Source organism: Alligator sinensis, unplaced genomic scaffold (genome assembly GCF_000455745.1).
Source record: "Alligator sinensis unplaced genomic scaffold, ASM45574v1 scaffold126_1, whole genome shotgun sequence".
NCBI lineage: Eukaryota > Metazoa > Chordata > Crocodylia > Alligatoridae > Alligator > Alligator sinensis.
Window position 1 is genome coordinate 4,003,320 of NW_005841842.1, and position 25,509 is coordinate 4,028,828.

At 43.4% G+C, this 25,509-nt stretch overlaps 1 protein-coding gene across 2 annotated transcripts in view; it reads left to right on the plus strand.

The window, feature by feature from the left end:
• Positions 1-416: 416 nt before the first annotated feature.
• Positions 417-25,509, plus strand: part of LPCAT1 (lysophosphatidylcholine acyltransferase 1) — a 66,570-nt gene continuing 41,477 nt past the window's right edge. For both annotated transcript variants that reach the window (XM_006015680.3, XM_025205452.1), the window contains exons 1-6: positions 417-462; positions 3,609-3,751; positions 4,265-4,479; positions 18,946-19,055; positions 20,534-20,594; positions 22,124-22,182. In XM_006015680.3, the coding sequence (XP_006015742.1) occupies positions 3,618-3,751; positions 4,265-4,479; positions 18,946-19,055; positions 20,534-20,594; positions 22,124-22,182 (579 nt within the window). In that variant the 5' untranslated portion in view covers positions 417-462; positions 3,609-3,617. The remainder of the gene's footprint in view (positions 463-3,608; positions 3,752-4,264; positions 4,480-18,945; positions 19,056-20,533; positions 20,595-22,123; positions 22,183-25,509) is intronic.

Below are 25,509 nucleotides of genomic sequence, written 5' to 3' on the forward strand. Positions count from 1 at the left end.
AGACTCAACCAGGACCCCCAGGTCCTCCTGGACAGTGTGATTGTCAAACCTGCCATCGTCCATTCTGCATTTAAGTTTTCTTCCTGATGTGCAGCACCTTTATATTTGTCCTTGTTTAATTTTTTTTTTTAAATCTATAGCCCAATTCTTCAAACTTCCTCTGGATTTTTATCTGATCCTCAACTCCTCTGATTGTGTACAAATTCAATCAGTATGCTCTCTAATCCTGCCTCTCAGTCATTAATAAATTGTTAAACAATGCTGGAAACAGAACGGACACCTGTAGAACCTCACTTGAGAGACCCCATCTGTCTGAAATCAATCCGTCAGTAGCTATTCTTTGCTTGCAGTGATTCAGTCTATTATGTATCCACTTAGAAGTTCTGTCTGCCTCATGTTTCTCCAGTTAACTTATGGGAATAGTATGTGGGACCATGTCAGAAACCACTTACCAATGTTCAGGTATGTTATATTGACTGTATTTGCCTTTTCACCAAACTAGTTAACCTGACAAAAAAAAATGAAATCAAGTTGTTTTTGACAAGACTTGTTCTTAAACCCATGTTGACTGATAACAATCACCCCTTCCTCCTCAGGTATTTACAAACTGAGTTTTTATAAATCACTCTAATAACTCTTCAGGTATTGAAGTTAGGTTAAGATAGCAAAGGCTGTCTGACATCAGAGAGCAGAAGACTGGTTTGACTTCTTCAGTGTTAAGGTCAGAGAAGCACCTTCACTTAGGAAAGTTGCTTGACTTGTTCTGCACTTGCTTTTTATGCAAATAAGCCTTTATGACTGTTGATAAAATGGCTTGGAATGTCTCGAACCAACCTTCCTTCCTTCCTTACTCCTGCATTGGTATAGGTGCAGTTGCCCGAAAGAGTGACAAACGTGAACAAAGCTGACTGATTTGCCTTTTTCGTTGTCTGTGCCTCCCAAAAGGTTTTAGTAGAAACTTACTTTTCTCAACAAGGCAAGGATATCTTAGGGTGATGTCTTACATTGGACCAACTGCATAGCTGGAGTAGAGTTGGACAAGCTTTCAAATGCAAAACTCTCTTCATCAGGTTGAAGCAGTGAAAGCCAGGGGGCAGGACCAGGGGCTTTCACTGCTTCAACCTTATGAAAGAGCATTTTGCATTTGAAAGCTTGTCCAACTCTATCCCAGCTATGCAGTCAGACCAATTAAAAAGTATTACCCCCAAGAAATCCTTATCTCTTCTAGGCCATCGTGGCTACGGTGTTCCTCTAATGCTACCTTTCTCATAAATTAACATCCCTCTCCAAACCTATTACAGAGTTAAACTAGGTGGAGGAGTAGTGTAGGTAGCTGGACTATGCAGCAGGAGTGGTGATGATAGATAGCAAAGAGCTGGGGCAACTGTCAGCCTTTGCTATGACCCTCTGCCCCAGAAAAAAAGAGAAGAAAGTCTTACTCCAGCAGAACCGTTTTACTTCTCCCCATAAGATGGACCTTGTACTAGAGTTAGAAACACCTGAGTACCAAAAGGCTCTTTGTGTCTCCGCTTTTCCATACATTTTCATTGGTTTCATGAAAGTTGGATGGAGATGGAGAGCTACAATAAGCTACCCGTCTCTGTAAAAGCACTGCCTAGCTACTTCTATTTCTGGGAAGCAGCTTGTCACACCTTAAGCCATCAGCTTCACTTATCTTCAAGCAGTTACCTACCTGTTTGCATCAAACGTTAGATTATAAAATTCTAGTTACCCTCCATATACAATAGATGGCACTCTTAATGAGCAGCTGTTAAGTGTTTTATGCTTTCTGCTCATTCAGTGTGTGATCCTTATGAGCATTTACTGTTTGCTATTAAAATTCTGCTCTGAAGAATTAGTTTCCTGATGGGCTTTTCTCTGGTAATCATCACTGTGGTGTCTGTCTGTCTGTCTGTCTGTGATGGCAAGTTTTATCCCCATTTTCAACATGAGGCTCTAACTTTAATTCTTTGTGCTCAATTTGAGATGCCTAGGGCATAATTTTTCAAAGTTCTTAGCATCGTATAGCACTTACTTTCAGACCATAGCTCCCATTGACTTAAGTTGCAAATATGAGTTTGGACCTGAAAGCTTGCAAAGACAGTTTTTTTTCCTGCTGTTTAGTTGGTCTAATAACAGATATAATCTTTAGTCCAAGAGTCTTGAATTTGTCTGCCTCTGCTTTTTAGACCAACATGGATACAAGCTATATCCCTGAATACGAGTACAAATTTGAACCTTGGATCTCAAGCCAGGCATCCAGAAATGAGAACTGTGGACTTGCATATAACACCTGCTTTGTTTGAGTCATTTGTTTAGCATTACATAGGACTCCTGTAAAGGCATGGAATCCAGTTCTACAGGGCAGCCTCCAATCATGTGAACCAAGAAACTCTTTACTCTTACTGTTTTCTCCTGCCTTACTCACAGTACCTTTTTCTAACTTCTGCAGCAAACTAAGTAGGGATCCTGAAGACAGTCTTTTCCACTGTGCAGTCCAAATTTACTGTACACCATGTTTATTCTGAGCACTGAATGAGTCTGGGGGCCCTAGAGAAAAGTAGTAGTACGTGACCATGTCATTAAACACTACCTTAAATAGGAATGGGCAATTTTTTTGGCAAGTATATTCTTCATTAGGTCAGAGGAGGAAAAAAGGAGGGTCATGCAGCACTCAACTGGGTTGTCCAGGTGGTGGTTTCTGCTTGACTGAATATGTAATTTTTATGCAAAAGTGCATAAAGTTTGCTAAAAAAGATTGAAAGCATTCCACCTAAGAAAATTATAGGGTTATGATTTGGGCAGGTTCCTAGGAAGCTGGAGATGAAGTATTTGAGCTCAAGTCTTCTGCATCCTGGATGAGTGCTTTAATTGCTAGGTTACTGAGTAAGAAGAGGGGTGGGGGTGGGGAAACATTGCTCCTTCCCCCACCTACTTACTGATTTTGTGACCAAGACTTAAATCTAGCCCTTTATTTCTGTTGCTTTGATGTGTGTTAAATGCTGGAAATGTAAATAAATCAGCTCATTAGCCCTGGAAATCATTTCCCCCTGCCCTCAAACAAAATAGAGAAAAAGACCTGTTTGGGGTCCAGCCCGACAACAAATGTGAACAATAAGGCTGAGGTAAGGTTGTGAAGAAAACCTTGATTTTTGATATGTCCTGACTTAAGAGGTTGCAGAGTTAATACTTCAAATGTTCTTTTAATATAGGGTAGAGGGTTTTGTTTTGTTGTTTTTTTTATAACACAGACTTTTTTTCCTTGTATAATGACAAGTGTCCCCCTGCCTCTGCTCAAATGATTGATTGAAATTTTTACACAACTCAATTCAAAGTTAAGAATTCAATCCCAGACATGGACTATATCTAGAAGACTTGAGAATGGAAATATTCAGGTATTCTTAACTATGTTGCTGTGTGATGTAGCTACATAACTATAGCTTTGTTTTAGAGTTTTCTTCATTCAGTTAGTAAGGTGTTTTTCACATTAAGTGGAAGAATATTTATTTTTAAACTAACCACCTTTTCCGGGTTTTCTTAAAATGACTGACTTTGTTCAATTTGTTATTTTAATGTAATCTAAAATGACTCTTTTGTGTGTGTTGCAGGTTGCCTTCATGACCTTGACTTTGTTCCCTATTCGACTCTTTTTTGCTGTTTCTATGATGTTAGTGGCCTGGTTTTTTGCATTTATTGCTTTATTGGGATATAATGAGAAGGAACTTGAAAAGCCTCGCTCCTGGTGGCGAAAGTGAGTTCCTATCTTTACTCATTTGGTAAAGTATATGCTGAAGTATAACCAAAAAATAACCACTGTGTAACTTAATAGTTTTAAGGAGAAAAGGCTGGAAAAAAGACTGATAATACTAGATAAATTTGCTTCTGGGGAGTGAGGAGCTGAGCACTGTGGGACGATGGAGGACTAGCAGGTCCCTGTCACCTGCCTTAGTTGGAGAGCACCACCGCTGTATGGCATTGCAGCAGTTTTGAAACACTCCATTGTGGCTGGGTGGGAAGAGAGGGGCACACATCTGTACGACACCGAAGTGCTCCAAATTGTAGTGGAATTTGGAGCACATCTGTCCATGACCTATATCTTGTTGGCATACAAATATCTTGGACCACTTCACAAAGTTTGAACAAAAAAACTGAAATGTTTTTATTCTGTTACTCAGTTTCTATGATACTTATGTAGGTATGTGCTTGTATAACAAAATTTGTACCTAGGGGAACATAACCATTATCTATTTTTTTTCCTTCTCAGGGCAGTGCATTGCTTGCTGAAAGCGCTTATGAGAACTATGTGGCTCGCTGGTGGATTTCATTGGGTAACTGTAAAGGGCAGGCAGGCATCACCAACAGAAGCAGCAATTCTCACAGTGGCTCCGCATTCTTCATACTTTGATGCTATTTCTGTGACCATGACCATGGCCTCCATTGTGATGAAGGCAGAAAGCAAAGATATTCCTGTCTGGGGAAGTAAGTTAATAGAAATGTCTTTCTTACAAGGAAGATTGAAAAAAAAAAAAATGGCATCCTGGAAATCTCACCAATACATATTAAATATGGCAGATGGGGGGAGGAAATACTAAGTAATGCAACCAAATTCCACTTGAACAAGGGAAGAGGTGGGATTCTTCTGTCCTATTTGACTTATTCAATGAGTTAGCTGAAAAAATTGAAAGAGCTGTTCATAGGATTAATGGCTAATGAGCAGAACCATATTATTCCACAGAATTCAGAAGCAGAGATTGAATTTGAGACCCTTGAGTTCAGAGCATGGTGCTGGAGGAGACAAAGGGAGACAATTATTTAAGGAGCCAGTACATAGGGATTCTGTAGGACAAGTCAACCCCAGAAATCCTTCTTTGATATGGAGGTTACAAATAAATCAAATATAACACAAATTAGTGCACATTGAGTACATCTACACTAGATGCTAAAAGCACAGTAGACTATTTCTACTGCGCATTAGCACGTCATGGTGAAAGCAGTGCTAGTGCCTAGTAGAATTAGTCATTACTTAAAAGACGTGTGCTGGTGCTACTGTGCAGTAGTGCTGATTACTGGTCACTCTGGGCAGCAGTTAGGGAAGTGGTGTGGCAGTGGCAGCACAGGGCTCAGGTTAACAGAATGTGTGAGTGTGAGGGAGGGTGTGGGGATCCCCTCCACATTCTCCCCCTCCCCATGGTGCCCAGCCCTGGCAGGTGGTGGCAGTGGCATCAGCAGCAGGCAGGGGTGCTCAGGGCACTCGTGCCCAATGCAGGTGCTCATGCCCAGCGGGGCACAGCTCCAGGCAGCGCTGCACATTGCATCGAGGGCTGCAGCCTTCACTGGGCAGTCCATCACCAGCGGTCCCCACTTGCATGTGCAGCTCTCGCATTTGCATGGCATGAGACGGAAGCTCCCCTCTCATGCCATGCAAACGTGCTGGAGCTGGCTGCCTTCCCCGCCGGGCCTGCGCTTCACAGGAGGAAAGCCTCAGGTGCCTTCCCCTGGGGGGCAGGGAGGCAGCCGGCTCTAGCGCCTGGGGCTTCCTTCCCATGTTTGGTGAGTGGGGAGTGCCGTCGATACAGACTGCCCGGCAGAGGCTGTGCCCCTTGCCACAATATGCAGCACTGGCTGGAGCCATGTCCTGCCAGGCACTAGTGCCCTGAATGCCTCTGCCTGCTGCTGCTGAGCCATGGGGGGAGTGTGGTGGGGAGGGGGGTCTCCCTACCCTCCCCCCCCCCACCACATGCGCACACACACCCCTCCACAATGTACAAGACTAAGACTTTATTTTTGAGTTATTATGCAATGACCTCTACATACACTACGCAAACACAAATCATGACAAAAATATGTTATAGTAGGTGTTTGATTTTTAGTGCATGATTAGTTTTTTTTTCCTTGTTCTAAGATGACAACCCCTCCATCCCTAAAGGAGTATTTCTGCGGGGCAAGGGGTGAGACTTCCGGTGGCAAAGGTCAGGGGTTAGGGGTGGGACTTCCAGTCTGAAATTGGCGACTGGGGGGCAGGGCAGCCCATGTGGCCCTCAACAGCTCACCAGAACTCATTAAGCGGCCCTCCACCCAAAATAATATCCTGCCCCTGAGCTAGATGTTCCACTGGTAGGTAGCATCTAGCCAAGCTACCATCGCCTTAAAAAAAATAAAAAAATAGAACCTATTTTTATTAGGGTTCAGGCTGCCCCTCAGTGTCCCAGAGCAGCTTTACTATGTGGTGCAGTAACCTGTAGCTTTGTCTTCACTTCCACCAAAGCCAATTCCTATGATGTAAGCACAATGTCTTCCATTGACTGGTAATTATTAGCCCACACTTATGCAGAGTTGTTCATCAAAATATCATGTAGGACCACATCAAATGCCTTACTGCCTTATTATATCAACATGTTCCTTTTCATCCAGCAAGCTGGTTATCCTTGCAAAGAAGCTAATCACGTTGGTTTGGCATGACTTGTTACTAACTTCCCAAGTATTGAAATCATATTTACAGATCTAATCCTCCTTTTTCCCCCATTTCATATATGCGCACTGTTAGCTCTTCCACAATCTTCACCTGTTGTCCATGAGTTTTCAAACATTATTGTCAGTGGCTCTGAGGTTTCTTTAGCTATTTCTTTCAGAGCACTGGGGTGAATTCCATCAAATCTTCCTGAGTTAAATTTATCTTATTTATCAAAAATTCTTTTCTGTGCTCTTCATATGCATTTTGCAGACCTCCCCCTTCTTTGGCCATCTTTCTTTTGTTAGTTATATGTCTGTTGTTTGAGGGGGTTTGGAGATGGTGAAAGTAAAAGAACCACCTTAATAAGTGCACCATCTGCCTCAGAGACTTCTATATTTGAGAAGCCAGTCCTACCTTGTTAGTCTCATGACACAGCTGGACATGCTGTTGATGAGTGTTTTGGATCTCTCTGCCAGGGAGGTAAACAGCTAGAGACCTGAGCAGCTCATTCCTGTGTAGGTAGGACAACCAAGCTCTCTACATAAAATATGTATAATGACTTCTGAGATCTGGAGGAGTGAGGTTTTGGGACGAAAACCTACAAGCTCATTTAACTGAGGTGGAATTCAGTAGCTATCTTGGACTGAAAATTGAGGTAAATTCTTCCACATATTTTTATCTGGATAGAAGGTAAAATATGGAGGATTTGCCATAATGGCTTTTATCTCCTTTAGATAGAGAGTTAGAGCAAGGAACACATTGCCCTGGGCTCAGAGGGAAACCTTATTACAGGTGTGAGGACCATATTTAGGTCTGGCTCTGTGATGGCATCTCTTACTGAAGTAAAGATCTTGGTGACTCTTTTGAGGAAGTTCAGGACTACTGGATGAGAATGCCTTAGTGCTCAAGGACAGTGGGCCAAGATAACCCCTAAATGGCCAAGAACACTTTAGTTGCTACCTGGATAATATCCTGTCTTGCTTCATGGAGTGCCTGGAGAATAAGACTTGGGTGGGAAGTGACCAGAAGGATTTCTGACTGTGGAATAAAGAAGATATTGGAGAAGAAGCCCATATACTAATGATCTTATACAGCAGTAGGACATTGGCTGCTGTGATCCCCTTGCTTCACCTGTGGCAGGTTTGGGTGTTATATCTTATGTTGTGTCAAGGTTGATGGTAGTTTTATCAAGAGGTTGGACAATGCGTTTGCCTGGGATGTTTTGTATGAGGATGATGCTGGCTCAGGTGGGGGGCTGGACTAGATGTGACCTCTGGAGGTCCCTTCCAGCTGCACTTCTCTGTGCTCCTATGACTGGAAAAATACCTTGGAGGGTCACCTGAACCTACCTTCCCTTGAGCATCTTCCCCTCTTTCTCCCCCCCCCCCCCCTTTCCATCAGGGATCTGGTGGCATCATGTGTCCCACCATGAGGATGGTCAGTAAGTTCTTCCATGATCCTAGGAAGATCTTTTCCAACCACGTCTCACTTCAGTCCCTTTGGCAGGAAGCATACCCATCTCTTTCCTGAATCCACCCTGGATTGATTCCATGCTCATCTTGCCAGGGTCATCTGGAATGGACTTCCAAGGTAGGTGGTGCTCTCCCTTACCTTGGAGGTCTTTAAGAGGAGACTGGACAAACACCTGGCTGGGGTCATCTGATCCCAGCACTCTCTCCTGCCCAGGGGCAGGGGGTCGGATTCTGTAATCTTCCTAGGCCTTTTCCAGCCCTAAAAATCTATGAAATCTGAACCCAGCAGTCTTTCCCCCCCAAGGGCCGGGGGGCTGGATCTGATTATCTCGAGAGGTCACTTCCAGCCCCTAGCATTATGAATCTATAAAGTCACCCCAAACCACATGACCCTGCCCCTTTGGGGGCCAGTATGCATCTCTGGTCCTCCCCTTCCACTCTTCTTTCTGCTGGAAGACTGACCTGCTTTCTTTGCCAGTCTTCTGTGTATCATTCTCCTTCCTTCTTGGCCCCTGGGTGTTTCCATCATCTCATCTCCTCTTCCAAGCCTAGCTGCTTGCTTCCTCATCCTTGCCATCCCATTTTCTCTTCCTGGTTGTGTCCTTTCTTCATTTGTCAGTGCATCAAATGTGCTCCATAATTCAGTTTCTTCTCTCATAGCTGGTTTCCCCTTCTGCTGTGTTCTTGGGGTCACATGCTTCCCTGGGTCAGCATCCTTGTCTAGAAGAAGCTAGTACTATTCACCATCTGGCATCAGACCTCTAGAGAGGGGTGTGGAGGTAGACAGGCTTTCTCTCCTGGAAGTGTTGTGGGCATAAGTGTTAAAGTAAAAGAGAGGAGAAGGAGATGGGGAATGATCCTGCCTTGAGCAAGGAACTGGACTAGATGACATCATGAGGCCCCTTCCAGCTCAATTTTCCTGTGATTTCCGCCCCCCCTCCCATGATCCTGGATAGTGGCCTCCCACAGAGCAGAAGGACTGGGAGTTTCTGTTGACATCAAGTGCAAATAGGTCTCTTTCTGGGTAGTCCCAGCGTGCAAACATTGAATGTAGTGCTGAACCCTTAACCTGCCTCCTGTTGCGTAGGGCTGTGAGTGCCATGGCTGTCCCCTGTGGTGATATGGATGCCAGGGACATGTATTGTCAGCAGGTATATTTGGTGGTGAATGCTCTACTGTCATAAATGGACCAGGTATCCAGTGTGGAGGAGGGGGCAGAGAGTCTTGCTCCACCCTATTTAATATAGAACATTATTGTGCTGATTATCCTAATCTGCATGCCACCCCTGTATGCAATATAGGAAGGCTTCACCTGACTTTTTTTACTGCCTTGAGCTCTATCCCATTGATGTAGAGTTTTGCCTCCTGAAACATCCAGGTGTGCTTTTCCCTGCAGGTTGCTGACATGGGCTCCCCGTTGTAATAGGAAAACATCTGGGTCATTGCTGACCCTTGCACATATTGAACATATCTGTCCTCCACCTAGGAGAACAGAGCTAGAAGATTGTCAACATAATGGTTAGCAAATGATTTTTTGAAGATCTTTCACAGACTGACAGGACTGCGTGCATCTGAGCTCAACATGGATATGATGTCAGAGGTGTAGATGGTCATGTGATCCAGAGTGTAGAGTTGGCTTTATCAGTGGATCAGTGGTTGACAGGTAGGGTTAGCTCCTGCAGTAGATATGTTCTAGCTGTCACAGGGTCCAGATTGACCTTATGAATTGCAGACTCATCCAGAAGTCAGACTGGATTTAGGAGTATTCATCAGTTGTTCTTGGGTATGAAAGAGGTGCAGTCATACACTGCTATCCCTTGCTGTCTAAGGTGTAGGGTTACTACCAAGAGCATCTTGGTAAAGACTCTAGAACTGTGCTTCTCAAACTGTCTGATGTGGTGGACTGGCAATTTTTTTTCCAGTGGGCCAGGGACTGGTGCCCGGTTCAGCTGGTGGCAGCAACTGCGTGTAACAGCGCTACACAAATGCGCGACCGGCTGTTTCTTTCTCTTTCCTCATCTTGCACAATGTGACGTCACCTGGAGTGCTGGAACGTACGAACTGTGGCGCTATGATGTATCAATGTTATGCTTCTGAAAATATCTTTCTTTCTTTCCTGGCAACTCGCTGCAGACCGGAGAATATATTTCTTTCTTTCTTGGCAACTTGGTGCGAACCGGCGACCGGTGGCTCGTGGACTGACACCGGTCCGCAGACCACCACTTTGAGAAGCACTGCTTTAGAAGGTATCAGGAGGTGGAATGGAAGAGTCTTGTCCTGGTAATGGTCCTGACCCACCACAAATCAGACACTTTCTGTGGGAAGGTCCAGTTCACTGTGCAGATGTAGTAATGTAGCTTGAACTTGAAGTTGCAAATTGAAAATGAATAGCTCTTAATTTAGAGATTGGTGCCCCATCTTTAAATTCCTTTTTGGTGTCAGAAACTAACCATTATAGAAACTATTTCCTTGATATAATGTTACTTCCTCTCTCTTGCTTAAAGTTAACAAGGAGGATACTGCTTGCTGAAGCAAGGCCTTCTTAGAAGGATCACTGAAAAGGGATGAAAAATGGCGTTTTTTGGTGTGGACAGCAGGCTGAAACTGTTTCATGTATCCAGTTGAGATGGATCTAATGCCTGTCAGTCTGTAATTTTGGACAATGTTCAGTGAGGGAATGGAGCCAGTATCAAGATTTAATGTGTGTTAATCAGTTGCCAAATGAACCATTGAGCAGGGGTATCGACTGGCAAATGAAATTATAGCAGGGTTCCTTCTATTTTTAGGGATGGCTTCATACCAGGTAGTGAATATGGATAATGAGGAAATAGTGGTTGTGACCTACCTTGGATGTATTCTCTCTCTCATTCTGACAGATCAAATCTGGTTCATGAAATGAAAAGTGGCAGGTATATGAGATGGGACGATACATGGTTTAAATATGCAAGCTGAAGCAATGCACAGCCTCAGAAAGAAGAAACATTTTGGGTAATCCGTTTTGGAAATAGTTGTTGCAGGTGTCATGGGGGGCGGGGGGCAGGGGGCAATTGGCAGTAAAATAACTGGGAAGAGTAGAAGTGAAGAAGCAGAATAGTGCTGTGTTCAGTAGGGGAAAACAGGAAGCATTCAACCTGGACAGAAGAACCAAATAGCTGACAACTATTCAACAAATTTGGTAGAATAGAACATGAAAGTTGTTACAAAGAAACACATTTGTTTGGTTGGTGTCCTAGTGTTGTGAAGAAAGCAGCTATCCATTGAGGTTCTTGACCTACTTTAAAGAGAAAAGCAGTCTTCACTGCCAACCCTTTTAAAAAAGATCGTAGTAATGGACATGTGGAAAATAGGATAGTGTGTTGTCTCCATAATAAGTGCAGTGTTAGACGGCATGTTCAGTAAAGACACTATTACCTGCTCTGGACTTTAAAAAAATAATGGCTTCTAACCCCAGGATATTTGATTCCTGTGTGTATGTGTTGGTCGGTACAAAAAAATGCAAGCTATAGGATAAGTTTGGAGCAAGGGTGTTTGTCCATAATGTGTAGGAAGAAAATGTTATGGTAAATTTACACACTGGAGATATTCAGGTGGTTATCAAATGTCTGAGTGTTTGAAATACGAGAGTTTTCCAACACAAAGGGTTTTGGACCCAACATCAAAGCTGTAGTTATGGACTACATGTGGATAAAGATGAATTAGTCACTCTACTGGAAGCTGGTAGTTGCCTGGGGACCAGTGGTTGTAACCTTATTTGTATTTACTGTAAGTAAACAAGAAAGTCCCAGCCACTAAATATCTCCCCCTAGACTGGTGCTTCACAGAGCAAGCAAAAATCGCAAGCAAAATTTATGGAGGGAAAAAGTAGCTAAAATGTGAGTGAGAATATGGGGTATCAAATAGTTTTCCTTAGGAACTGCCAAAAGCCAAGATTCTCTGATCCAGAGGAACAGTTTTGACTCATTACTCACTTTGTTCAGTACTGAACTGAAGGTAGTACAGGCAGTCCTTACTCTTAGGACACAATTGGTTCATGAAAACTGTCTCTTAAGTCGAAACGTTGTAACTCAGAACCAATTTTCTCATAAGAAACAAGGTTATAAATGGGGACTGCTCCTGAACCAAGGCCCGATACCCTATTTTCACCAAAAATACCCCATAATTTTGTACTCGATCAGTTATAGATGAGTAATATAGATACATTAATGTATTTATATTGTAAATAGCAATCACATTGAATTGGAAGGAATTATTTGAGGTGACTTTGCTGGACTTTTTGAAAGGCTCTCGGTTGGACTTTTTGAAGGGTCCTTGGCTGGAGTCTTCTCAGGAGTCTTGGCTGCAGGTTTTTCTGGAGTCTTGTCTGCTTTCTTAAAGAAAATGTCTAAGTAAGTTTGGACAGATGTTCTTCAGGGAGATGAGTGACGCAGCAAACTTGTTCGCTGGTGTGGCGTCGCATCAGATCAAGCATTGTAAATCGAAACTGACGTCATAAAGTTGAAACAGGGTGTCAATTTATAAGGTTGTTAGTGTGAAATGTTGTAACTCAGTGTTGTAAGTCGAGGACTGCCTATAGTTAGAAAGCAATTGAAAGCAAAAGCAGCATAACCAGGCTTGGCAGAACTTGATTTTTATTTTATTTATAAATTTTGATGGCTAAAATCAGTGTTTATTTTTAAGCATTTATTTTGATTTTTATCAATTTAAATTTTCAGGATTGTGCAGAATTAGGGTGTGAGGCAGACAATTTAGTAATGGCAGTATACTCTATAAAATCACATGTCAAACTATAAAATGTAAGTATCCATAAATCAGTAAATCATACCTGCTTTAAATCATTCTGTTCATTTGGTAGTACATTCGTACCAGGATGGAGCTTTTGTTCCTCATGGCACTGAACACGTGGGGGCTGGATCCAGGCTAGGGGGCTGCAGGATGGAGGAAGCTTGTCAGTGGACTCGTGGCTGTCAAATACTGATGAATTGCCCAAGCCCTGCTCTGGGATAAGAGGCAGTGGCCGCCTAGCCCAGGGCAGGAAGCAGTTCCCCACAGCCCCTTGGGTGATGTGCCCCACCTGGCAGACACCAGTGGAGAGGCAGCCAGGCCTCTTGACCACCATGGTCCTCCGCTTCTCTGGGAAATGCAGGGGCAGTGGTTGGGCCCCAGGGGCATCCTTACATGCCTTGCCCATATCATGCAGTGGCCAGATCAGGCTCAGAGGCAGTTTGGCCCCTGCCTCAATCACGCAAGGGCCAAACCGGGCTTGATGGGAGTTTGGTGCCCGATCCCCAGCTGAGGCCTGGCAGAGCAAGTGGCCCGTGGCACCAGGCTCCCGACTGCCAACAGCCCTGCCCCTCGGCTGTAGAACCCTGCAGCAGTGGCTTCCCAAGTCATTGCTAGAGGAACAGTGCATGGGCTGCACAGCTGGGGCTCCCCCCACTCCGCCTGCAATGGACATCATGTGCATGTGTGGTGCCCCATGTCCTGAATTTCCTTACCCCTGTTGTGGATTTTTTTTTCTTGCATCCCCTTTTTATATATTTTGATTATTACCAGTGGAAATATTTTTCTGTTGCTCTGTGAGTGTGAGGTGAAGCCACTTAGCAATAAGAATTGAATCCTGCCAAGCCTAAGCATAACATAGCTTTTACAAGGAATGGGGAGTAATACATAAAAGTTAGAAGTTACAGAATATAGAAAATAGGTAAAGGAAGTTTAGTCTAGGAAAAGTCATGGCTGGCAGAGCTAAATAAAAGGAATTGGACTAGGTGTGGGTATTTCTGATAATGCAGTGTACCCAAGAATATAAACAAATTCTATACCGAGTCAGACCCATGGTCTGTCTGACCCAGTGTCCTCCCCTTGACAGTGGCAAGTAGCACACTCAGGTCTCTCTTCATGCAAATTCATTTTGTTCTAATTTGCTTATATGCGACAACCTTATTTATACCAGAAATTTGCTTTGTGTGAGTAAAATGTGATCTTATGTGAAGGGCCCTGCACCCTGCTGCCCTGGTCATGTGCCTTCTGTGGTGCAGAGCTGCACCCTTCAAAGAGTGGCCGGCACAGGAGGCACGTCACCAGGTCAGCACAGGATGAGCAGCTGCCGTTCCCTGCCCTGGGTGCCTCTCTAGCCCAGTGGTTGCAGCCCGGCACGGCTGGGAACAGTGGGGCTGCATGGAGAGGCTATGAGCTCCCTGCTGCACCAGGTCATGCCCACCGGGCTGCGGAGGCTTGGGAGCAGGGAACAGCGGGGCCGCACAGAGAAGGTGCTTGCCCCGCACTCCCTGCTGCAGGGAGCTCATAGCCTCTCTGTGCAGCCCTGCTGTTCCCAGGAGTGCCAGGTCATGTCCACTGGGCTGGAGAGACACCTGAGGAAGGGAAGCAAAGTGGAGCTAGGAGCAGCAGCCTCCAGCGTTCCCTGCTTCCCTACCCCCAGTTCCTCTCCAACCTGCCCCCTCACTGCCCTGGCGATGCACTCCCTGCATGTGCTGCTGCTTGCAGCGCAGAGCTTGCAGCCTGTCTGTGCAGCAGTTATTGTATCGTGTGATTACTTGTTTGAAATTGTCATGGTTTGGGGGAGGCAGTAGACTGAGGCTAGTACGTATCCCTATTAATGATATGCAGTAATTGATTTGCTTTAGGTGGATGCAGATTTGATTTATGCAAGGTTTTATTGGAACGCAACACTCGCATAGAGAGAGACCTGAATGTAGATGTTTTAGAAGGAAAATATTTTTACAGGGAATGTCTAGTGTAATCCATCCTTTTACCCCTCCCCTTCCCCCAACTTTAATCAGGGAAGTTAGAGGCTACTGTTCTCTTTAATAGCCATCAATGGACTTGTCCTCCATGAATTTGTCTAGATCCTTTTTTGAAATTGGTTGTTTTATCTGTCTTTACAGCTTCATATGGCAATGAATTCCACCAGTTAATTATGCATCATGTTTAAAAAAACTGTTGCTTGTTTTAAATGATGGGCATCAAACATATCTGGCCCTGCAGGCTGGTTGAACAGTGCTATGGGCCAGATTGGGACCTGTCCTTGTCCTGTTCCCCCCCATGCTGGATCCAGCACTCTCTTCAGCTGCTCAAGGACCCATTCTGCACAAGACTTGCAGCCTGGGCAAGCAGGAGTGAGTGTCATGGGTGCTGGATCTTGTATGTGTTTGGGAGCTGGGGCAGAGTTGAGTGTGGTTCTGAACTGGCTCTGTGTGGGGTCAGTCCAGCATATGCTGTGTGTGGGTCAACTCAAGTCCCAGGGCCAGCACTGGGAGGCTGAAATGTTGCCTATAGAACATATCTTTGACACCCCTGTTATAAAGCCATCATTTGTTAATTTAAGTGGATGTCTCTTAGTTTTATACTGGTTAGGAGAGCATAGGGTGGGATTGGTCCATTACTGGATGTAGAGTGTAAAATTATTAGTGTTACCACAAAAGCAGAAATTTTCAACAAACATTTGTATTGTGTATTTGGAAAGAAGCAGAATGGTAAATTCCTATCACATGGATATGATGAAGTAATTTCCAAGCTGTTAATAACTGGAGAAATAGTAAAAGTTCTAAAGACAGAGATTTAAAAATTATCAGATCCAGGAAGTTTGTACCCAAGAGTCCTAAAAGATTTTTACATATTTCTGGCCCACTGAAGATTATTAATAAGTCTTCTGGAATTTTCCCACCACTCCAAGACTTGAAGAGTTAATGAAGTGTTGGTAGCCAAAATTGAAGAGGGGTGACCTGTAGAGGTGCACCAACATATCAGTCCGTATTGGATCGGCACCGATAAAAGGAAATTTGACATGATCGGTAATTGGCGGTTTTTTTGTTTTTGTTTTTTTGGGTGCTGGTGTAGCCAGTAATGTCACGGATAAATGCTGCGTATGGGCTCAGGGCCAGGGGCTGCACTGGCCTCTTCCTGGTGTGGGGGCTGGCCCAGGGCTCTGCTCAAGGAAGGCAGTGGTGGTGCTGGGAGGTGGGGCTACAGCAAATTTTAGGCTGGCTGTAGCCCACCCTGTAGTCCCCCTTCCAGCGTCACCGCTCCCTTCCCTGCTGGCCCCCCCTCCCCCCCAGCACAGCCCCAGCTCAGTCCCCACTGGGAAGAGGCCTACATAGCCCAGGCCCCAAGCTCACAGCAGGTGGCCCATCCTCACCCCACACATCTGGAGGGCACATGCCCCCTATGCGTCCCCTAGGGGTGTGTGCAGCAGCAGGGAGCCACCCCCCTCCCTATTCCCAGCACCCCCCCGTGAGCCACCTGCAGCTCCATCCCACCCGCACCCTGCTCTGCACTGGCTGGGTAGCCCCTGCCCCAACCCCAGCCCCACTCCCTCCCTTACCGTGAGGGCTTAGATCTACAGTCCCCATGCACCCCTTCCCTTCCCCATACGCTTTCCCTCACAGACTTACCCGCTGGACACTGCTCTCCAAGTTGCCGGGTTGCTTATTGGTTATCGGATCGGTATCAGTCAATATGCCTGGTTAAGAATTAGCCATTGGCATTCGTCAAAAAAAAATCTTTATCAGTGCACCCCTCGTGACCTGAATAAGTATAGAGCAGTAAACTTGCCATCAATCCTGGTAAAATAATGAAAAAGCTCATTAGGGATTCAGTTAAAAAAGAATTAAAGGATAGAGATTTAATGCTAGTCACCACAGGCTGACATATTGGGTCAACGTTACTTCAGTAAAAATAACTGCAAAGACAAGGTATGTTAACTTTTGTAAGGCATTTGCATTGAAAATGGTGACACTGAAAAAGTAAAATTTTCAATCCTGAAATAGTCACTCCAGCTCACGTGGTAGTTTGTAAAGGAAAGGTTGCAAATTCATCTTCTTCAGTTTCGTGTGCAAAATGGCCCCATTTCCACTGGCCTGAATTTCTCTTCGCACTTTTATCTGCATACTTTGCATATAAAGGGAACATTCTGCTTTTTAGAAAAGAATACAGGCCAGAACCACAGATAAACTTCACCTAACTTCCACAGTGAAATAAATGACCTTAATTTAAGTTGCATAATTCCTGATGAGATGCATAATGTGGCTTAGGTACCTAGTGATGGGACTGGCAACAACTAGCATGCTGAGCAAGAGTATAATAAGTTAGCAGGAGATCTGAGAGAGGGTTTTGTTTCTCTGAAATCCCACTTTTCTGGACTTGGGTGCCTACCTACAGCCCTGAGTCGGGTATCTATGTGACATTTGGATACATAGCTTGAAACAGCTCCTAGACTTGAATATTTAAGTTATCTATTTGGGTACAGATGACTAGATTGCTCTCCTCTTTTTAAATTACAACATATGGCCCCTTATCTTCACACAATAGCTCAGTGGTTTAAGTCACCTGCCTAGGCAATGGGAGACCTGGGTTTTATGTCCCCCTCAGCCTGTGGAGGATTAAACCCACACTTTCCCCTTGAGACAATTCTCCATGCAGGTGCTTTGCTCCTGCTCAGAAGCCTGGTGGTCCTGCTCTGTTTTGTCTGTGCATCAGGGCTTCCCACTAGTCTCAATTTGAGGAGCTTCAATCAAGCTCAAAAGCTTTGTTAGTTTGTTTGTTTTTTATATTAATAGTTCAGTTTTTTTGAGGAACAGACATTTTTAGGCTTGTTTTTCATGGACGGTCTGTACATTGATGGATATCTGGCAACCATGGTGGATAGTATCTCTTAATTGTGCATTTATCTTGATGTTTAGGTACACCCTCAGCAAGTATTCCCATCGCTAGAATGTTGCTATACTTTGAATGAGAGTGTCAATTCTGCAGTGGTTTTGTTTGTTTGTTTTGGTTGGGGTTTTTTTGTGCTGAACTCAATATTATCAGTATGCATCAGTCATGCTAAAAGCATGCCTGTTAGATAGTCCTCCCTCAGGGGATGTAGGTCTAGGGATACCTAGTTTGTGAATCTCAGCTCAGCTGAGCCAAGGTGGTGTCAGTTCTGAGCCTGTGCAGGAGCAGCACTGTCTATGTCTAGGGAGTTTTATTGGGGAATTTAAGGTGCTGAATCCATTAGTAGGGGGGTTTTGTAGACTGCACTGTTGTTAGACTTAAGCATTTCATTCTCCAGTCCTGATTCATTGCCTTTGTAGATCTTGTCCTTCATCTTTCAGGAAACATAATTATATATACCTACTCTGTCTAGCATAAATTATAGTTTATGGGGAAGAGATGCATGAGAGAAATCCTGTTAATATCGGTAAACCCTTTCCCATTGGATAAGGAGATGAATTACATTTTATGACTCTCTGGAAACTCTTTAGAAAAGATAAGATTTATCTGTGGGGAGTGCTGGGCAGTGCAGTTTCAGCAGAGCTAAACATGGGCGACTGGTAGGGGGTGCACGGGCCCCCCCTGATGGCCAAAAGTGATGCTGTCAGTAGCATTGGTTACCCCCCTGACAGAGACGGCAGCTTCTGCGGGTGCTGTCGCCCCCCGCCCCCCCCCCCACTTGTGGAGCTAAACTTGCAACTTTTTTGTAAAAGTGGGTAGCCTCCCCATGTCTTAAGGGATCTCCAGGGGTCAGACTTGGGATTTGCCTTGCGTCCTAATTTACAAGGAAAAAAATCTTGTCTAAGGGGATTGTGGGGAAGGTCTCCACAAGAAGGTCCTCACACAGATTCTCTTCGTTGGGATTCCTGCCAAGAAGATTTGTTACAAAAGGAAATAATCTAGCCATCTTGATGGTCAAACATTTTTTTTTCCTGCAGAAAAATATGCTTACGTTAAAGAGAGACAGTTACATTTAAAGTTACATCTGTAGTCTCCATCTGTTCACTACATTTTAAAAAAGTGAACTTTTTGCTAATTTTTGTCCTTTTATTTCTCAATCTAAGTAATGAAAATGGGTCAAGGAATTGCCATTATTTAGCTGAAAAAATGTTTTTGTAAGGTGATTGAATTAGACTAGTTATTTCTTTGTAACAAAGGTTCATGTTCAAAAGGGTGGCTGTGAAGTGATAGCACAAAACAGTGGTAAAAGCAAGTTATAATGAAAGCATGCATGTAATTTTCTTTTCTTTTCAGCTCTAATTAAATACTGCCGGCCAGTATTTGTGTCTCGGTCAGACCAGGATTCTCGCAGGAAAACAGTTGAAGAGATAAAGAGACGTGCTCAGTCAGGCAAATGGCCCCAGGTACCTTGTGGTTCTTCTGTGACAGAATATATTTGGTATTTGTTGACAGCAGTTTAGTCTGTCCTGTTTCCAACTCTTCCCTATCACACTAATCCTCTTATTCTTTTCTCCCTGAGATATGCAACTTCAAATCCTTACTTGCATGATGAATTTCTAGCCTCATCTTTAGTTCTGTTGTGATGTGTTTAGCATTTGGAGATAATTTCCACTGTAGTAATAGTGTTAAAATGTAAATATTATTAAGGATGGTTGAGGTGTTTGGCACTTGATATATCAAGTGTTACAACTCAGCACACTAGGGCTGTCCAGTTGGCTGCCCATGGACTGCATGCGACTCATGAGCCCTTAGCTTATGGCCTGTGGGCTCCCTCCTGGGTGCTGCTCTCCCATTGTTCCTTGTGGCCAGGATCTTCGGGCTCCTGCTCCCTCTTCCTCCTCAGGGAGGCCCACGCAGTTTGCTTTGGGAAGAGAAATGGAAAAGGAGGGATACTTCAGGCTCTGTGCTGCAAGTCTAAACTTTCTGAAAGCGTGTACATTATATTGTAATTTGGAAACCTATTAGAGCCTTTTCTTGTGATATGGACGAAACTACTATGTAATTATGTGGTCACCGACCCATTTAGAGTAATGGAGCGGAACAAGATCTTGTCCTTACCTAGGGACTTTTATCAGTGGAACTTGCAGTGCTGCAGAGGAAATATGTATTACTGATGCTTTAAAGAAAAGGAAACTGAGTAAAGAGCAAAGTAACATGTTCAGAGTTACTTAGAAGGTCAGGAGCAGGAGCAGTGCTGGAAGTAGAACCCAGCTCTCCTGAGTCCTAGTCTCGTGGTCTGTTCACTGGCAGTAGGCATTCACTTCCCTTGAATTCAGCAATTTGGAATTGAGGATGCGAGCCCTCAGTATCTTTCCTATTTCTCTTTTTCTGACTGGAGTTTACTCAGAATCTAACCTTCTCTTCCCATTGCTGATAATTCAGTTAAGCCTTAAGAATCTTTTTTTTTCTTGTTAAAATATTCATTTAGGTGTTTTAGGGGCTCTGCAATGGTGGTATCTGAATAACTACCAGGTACTTAGTATGCGAGGGCAAGACTTATTTTTTCTCTTTCCAATCTGAGAGAGGGATCTTGATTAGTTTGTGGGAGTTTTTTTATATTTTGTGAAACTAGGTCTTTAGGCACATGTGTTCTGAAGAAATTGAAAGAGAACTGAATTCATTTTTTTTAACATGTTATATTTGAGTCTAGTTTTACAACCCATAAGAATGGTTGTAGAACAGAGTTCTCTGGTGTTGTTTGAATATGAAAATAAACAACTTTACTTGGATTGAAAATGAATCTTAACTCATTCCCCCCCTGAAATTATTATAGTTAATATGAAGAATTTTTAAATTTTGTCTTTAAAGATGTAAATATTTATAAATAAATCCACATGGAATAGTTATATTTCATAAAAGTGAACTTTGTTTTTACTCCAAGATCATAATATTCCCTGAAGGCACTTGCACAAACAGATCCTGTTTAATTACCTTCAAGCCTGGTAGGTGTCTTTCATTTTCCTTTTATAGCATGCTCTCATTGCTGTAGTATTTTAAATGTATTGTTTGCCTTGTAATTGGCTTGCTACTGAAAAGCATGAATGAAAAAGCCTTGTGAAGGGCTGGGATTGAAGTGGAATTTTTCTAACGCTACAGATCACTATGGCATAGTTTTACCACATTTTAATTTCCTGTGGCTGAAAGCGGAGTTGATGGAGAGAGAAAAAGCATTGCTTCTTGCGACACCTTACTTGTTCAGTTTTGGTGCCTGGGGACCAAAGAAAGTTGGGAATCACTGTTGTAACTGGACTATGTTTTTACAATTACACACTTTGAATCCAATTCAAATAGTATTTTTCCTTTGTTTGTGAGCTGTGAACAGTTTCTCTCGCTGAATTTTTGCATCCCTCGTGATAGAGCAGTCTGAACTACCAAAAGCATATGTATTCAGTGTGAGGGTGCTGTAACACCTACTGCTAAATAATCTGTAGCTGACCTTCACTTTCCAGCTGGATGTACCTAACACACATCTGTTGAGAGGTACTCTGGTCAGGTCTGCCCCCAGAAACTTCTTCCAGTATAGCAATACTAGTTAAAAGGATGATCCTGTGTTTTCTGACATTTCTTTGGCAAAAAGCCCTATTTAAACCGTTATAGCAGCATGAAAGTGCTTTTCCCCGGATAACTTTTTGTTTGTGAAACCACTAGGAATTAATAACCAAGAGGTGTTTTGCAGACACAAACTGCATCAGTCTAGAAGGGCTTGTTAGTGCCTCAAACCTTTTTGACTTGTTACCCTAGCCATGACCTGTCAGCAGCTAGGTGAATGCACAGCAACAAGACGACCAGTTCTGGGAACAGTGCTCTTTGACTCCCTTGACCATGTCCAAGTGCAGACTTGCGGTATGTGGTGCCACAGGCCCATCTGCGGTGCCACTCAGTGCACATGCCGGTGTTCCCCATGCTGCTACCTTGCAGTGTGTGTGTGTGTGTGTGGGGGGGGGGTTGACCCCAGGAGATCCTGAGGTCAGAGAAACCCAGGCCAGAAAAAAGCAGGGCGGCACAAATGGCAGCAGCATGCGCCACCCAAAACCAGAGCCTACCTTAGATTCAGGTAAATATGATGCATTATAAAAAAAAAAAAAGAAGAAATCAATAATCCTGATGTCAAATTTGAGAGAGTGGGATGTGATAAAATGTTTCTTTTGTACTTGATTATTTGCATTTAAGTAGCCAGTGAAGGATTTAGCATTTTTGTTTACATTCTGTTAATTGTTTATATTTCCTTTATAAGTGACAACAGTGTATATACTTTTGGTCATGTATTATCTTTTTAAAATAACGTTTTCTAAGGAATTATTATTGGCTACTTACTTTTGCTTTTTTCCTTTGTCATGAGGTGAATTCTAACTGTTCTTCATGAAAGACTGAAAAAAATAACCATTATTCACAGAGTCTTTTGGAAGTGAACAGTTTACTGTAGTAAAGACATTTTTTTGCAAAAAAGTAATGATATGAATATGCCTTCCAGGTGCATTTATCCCTGGAGTTCCTGTACAGCCAGTAGTTTTACGGTATCCTAACAAACTGGTAAGTTCAGTTGCTTTTTCGTTTTTTGTTTTTTTTATTATTATTTATTTTGGCTATGGGATTTGCTGCTTTGCCATCAAATTGTTTAACTTAGAGTGCACACTTGGCATTGATGTTTTTGTTGGCTTTTTGTAGACAAAAGCCCAGCAGGAGACAGGTGTAGGTTAATTGCTGATTTTTATCAACTTGCTTTACTTTTTTGCTCTTGCTCTTGCCCTCTCCTGAAAGAATTCCCTCTATCCACTTAAAGTATTACGAAAAATCTTCTAAGGCAATCTCCAGTCTGTAAAATCAAGGTTTTTAGGTGAGGGGGCAGAGAGGGGGGGATTTCATTTAGTCAGTGTGGTGAGGAGAGAGTACTTTAATTCCTCAACAAGTTTTGGTAGATAGAGCCAAAAGCAATTTTTTTTCAAGTATCCAGGTCAGTTGCAATTACACCCTAGGACTTGTAACAGCATGCTTATTTGACATCTTTTGAGATGAATGCTGTATAAAGTCTTCAGCCTGATGTCTTGAACAGTAGATTTCTCTATGCAGCCTGTCTGAAGATTGTAAATCTCTTTGAAATGCACAAAAAATCTTGGAGCAGCTCTAATTATCACTTCATTAGGAGCGAAGGAATGTCACTCCTCCCTTATCCCTGGAGCATGTGTAAAAGTGTCTGAAGGTAAAATTAAAGTCAAATTAATCACCCTAAAACCATGGATCAGATTAGGGGTGTGCATGGGACGAATCTGCAGGCTGGATTAGGTATCAGGGCCCTGTGGCATCCTTGGCCACTGGGATCAAGGCCCTACCTGGTCCTGCGTGTGGGAACTAGGCTCTGTAGGCCCTGTACCACCTCTGCCCAGTCCCATGTGCTATGCTGGGCGTGGAAGGCAGCCATGGTCCACAGGGCTCCCCACAGGCCTGTGGGGAGTCCCACAGGCTGGATGGCATGCCAAGGGGGGCAGCATCTGGCCCATGACTCACACATTGAGTGCTCCTGCTTTAAGCTACAAAAACATATTGGAGATTGCTTCTGCCCCTACAAATTTCAAACAAGATCTAAGACTATGAGCTAACAGTATGCCCTTGTTGTGAAGAAGGCTAGCAGTATACTGGGCTGCATTAAGTGTGTTGCCAGCAGATCAAGGGAAGTAATTATTCCCCTCTATTCAGCACTGGTGAGGCCATATCTGGAGTACTGTGTCCAGTTTTGGGCCCTCCCACTACAGAAAGGATATGGAAAAATTGGAGAGAGTCCAGTGGAGGGCAACAAAAAGGGTTAGGGGGCTGGGCATGTGACTTACAAGGAGAGGCTGAGGAAACTGAGTTTATCTAATCTGGAGAAGAGAAGACTGAGAAGGGATGTAATAGCAACCTTCAACTACCTGAAACGTGGTTCCAAAGACAAAGGAGCTAGGCTGTTCTCAGTGGTGGCAGATGACAAAACAAAGAGGAATGGTTTCAAGTTGACACAAAGGAAGTTTAGGTTGGATATTAGGAAGAACTTTCTTACTAGAAGAGTAGTAAAGCACTGGGGCAGGTTACCCAGAGAGGTTGTAGAGTCTTCATCCTTAGAGGTTTTTAAAACCTGGGTAGACAAAGCTTTGGCTGGGATGATCTAATTGTTGATGGTCCTGTTTGAGCAAGGGGTTGGACTAGATGACCTCCTGAGGTCCCTCCCAACCCTAATTTTCTGTGGTGATTTTGTGACCTAAAATTAAATAAAAAATGACTGGCGGGGGGTAGGAAAAAACATTTTCCCCTGCCCATTACAAATTCCATAACTGCAGGAGGTAGACCTTTTTAAGTCTAGAAATGTTGAGAATATAGATGAATGATGCATTGTCCTAATCCTTTCTGCTGGATGAACAAGCATGCTTTCATATATGGATGTGACATCACATCTGTATGACTGTGTGTGTGTAAGTACTTCCCTGTATGTCCTCAAAATTAATTCATTTCCATCGGTTAGGTCATTAGCATTTACTCCTCCCCTAGATTCACCATCTTGGTAAACCATATAATCTCTAAGCATTTTCTGCAAATAAGCTTCAGAAACAAAAAAGAGCAGAGAAGGAAAGAAATTGCTGTTACAGATTAATGTTAGGTTAGATTGAGAAGGTAGGGTGAAACTAGAGAAGAGATGCAGAGTAGGTGGGGAAGGATAGGGTTTGGAGCTTGTGTGTTGTGTTGGCTAGGCTGGCACATATTAGTGGAGCTGTGAGGAGTTAGACCTTGGCTAGTTAGGCAGGATCAGGAAAAGTGAAGGTTTATTGCTTTGGCCTCAAGTGTTTTCAGCTTCATTCTTGATGGATTTACTTTTCCATAGTCCTTGGTTCCAGCCCTCTCTAGGCCTCCTTAGATCTCCCTGTGGGGGCAGCAACTCCTCATAATTATAGTTTCAGGAATGGATGTTCTAATTAAGGCATAAGAGATTTGTATTTAAGAACAAAGCCCTATTTTAATGTTTTATAGAGCAGTGCAAGCCTGCCGTGGGCTTCAGCTAATCAGCCTCTTTTTTTGCCTCCTGTAGTCCAGAACCCTGACATTCCATCCTCCAGTTTGGAAGACCTTTGGGTTCCATAAGCACTGTCCCCTGCCACCTCCTTCCATACTGCCCCTTCCTCCCACCACCAGGGAGGGTGGGCAGTTCTTATGGAACCCAGAGTTCTGGATAAGTATGTTATAAATCTCTAGTTCTGTACCTAGTTCTTGAATTGGTGCTTTGCAGTAGACTGAAACAGTCAGAAATGGCGCAGTAAGTCTGATTGTGATTGCTTTGGAGAGTTCCTTAATTGTTGCTGACTTGTCTGGAAGTCCTTTTCTTAAGGCTTCTAATACCAGCTGTGTCTCTCTCTCATGGGTCCAATTTCTTCAGGAACAGGGGAATTACATTTTGATGCAGTTGTTTTTGGGCATGAGGTGGAGAGAATTCTAGCTGTATGAATGGGCATTGTGCCATTCTACTTATTGACTCTGGTTTTTTATGGGTCAGACTTAGGAGTTCACTTTATTTCTTTGCTGTAGGTTAAGTATCCTTTAGTTCTTTGAATTCTGGACAGTTAGTATCCATATTCCAATTAAGGGGCTATCATGTTACCTCCCTGGCCTTGCAACAACAGCAATATATTAAGTTCTTTTCATACATTCCTTTGCCACGTTTTACAGTTTTGCTTTGCCTATATTATTCTGCCAGAGATTGGTAGTTGTATTTAAGGTAGGCTTCATTTCTGTCAAAATCCTCGTGTGTGTGTATGTTTATGCATGCATTCAGGTCCAAAACTCCTTTGTAGGCAATCAAGGCCATTTTATTCTAAGATTGTGGCCTTTCTTGTGCAG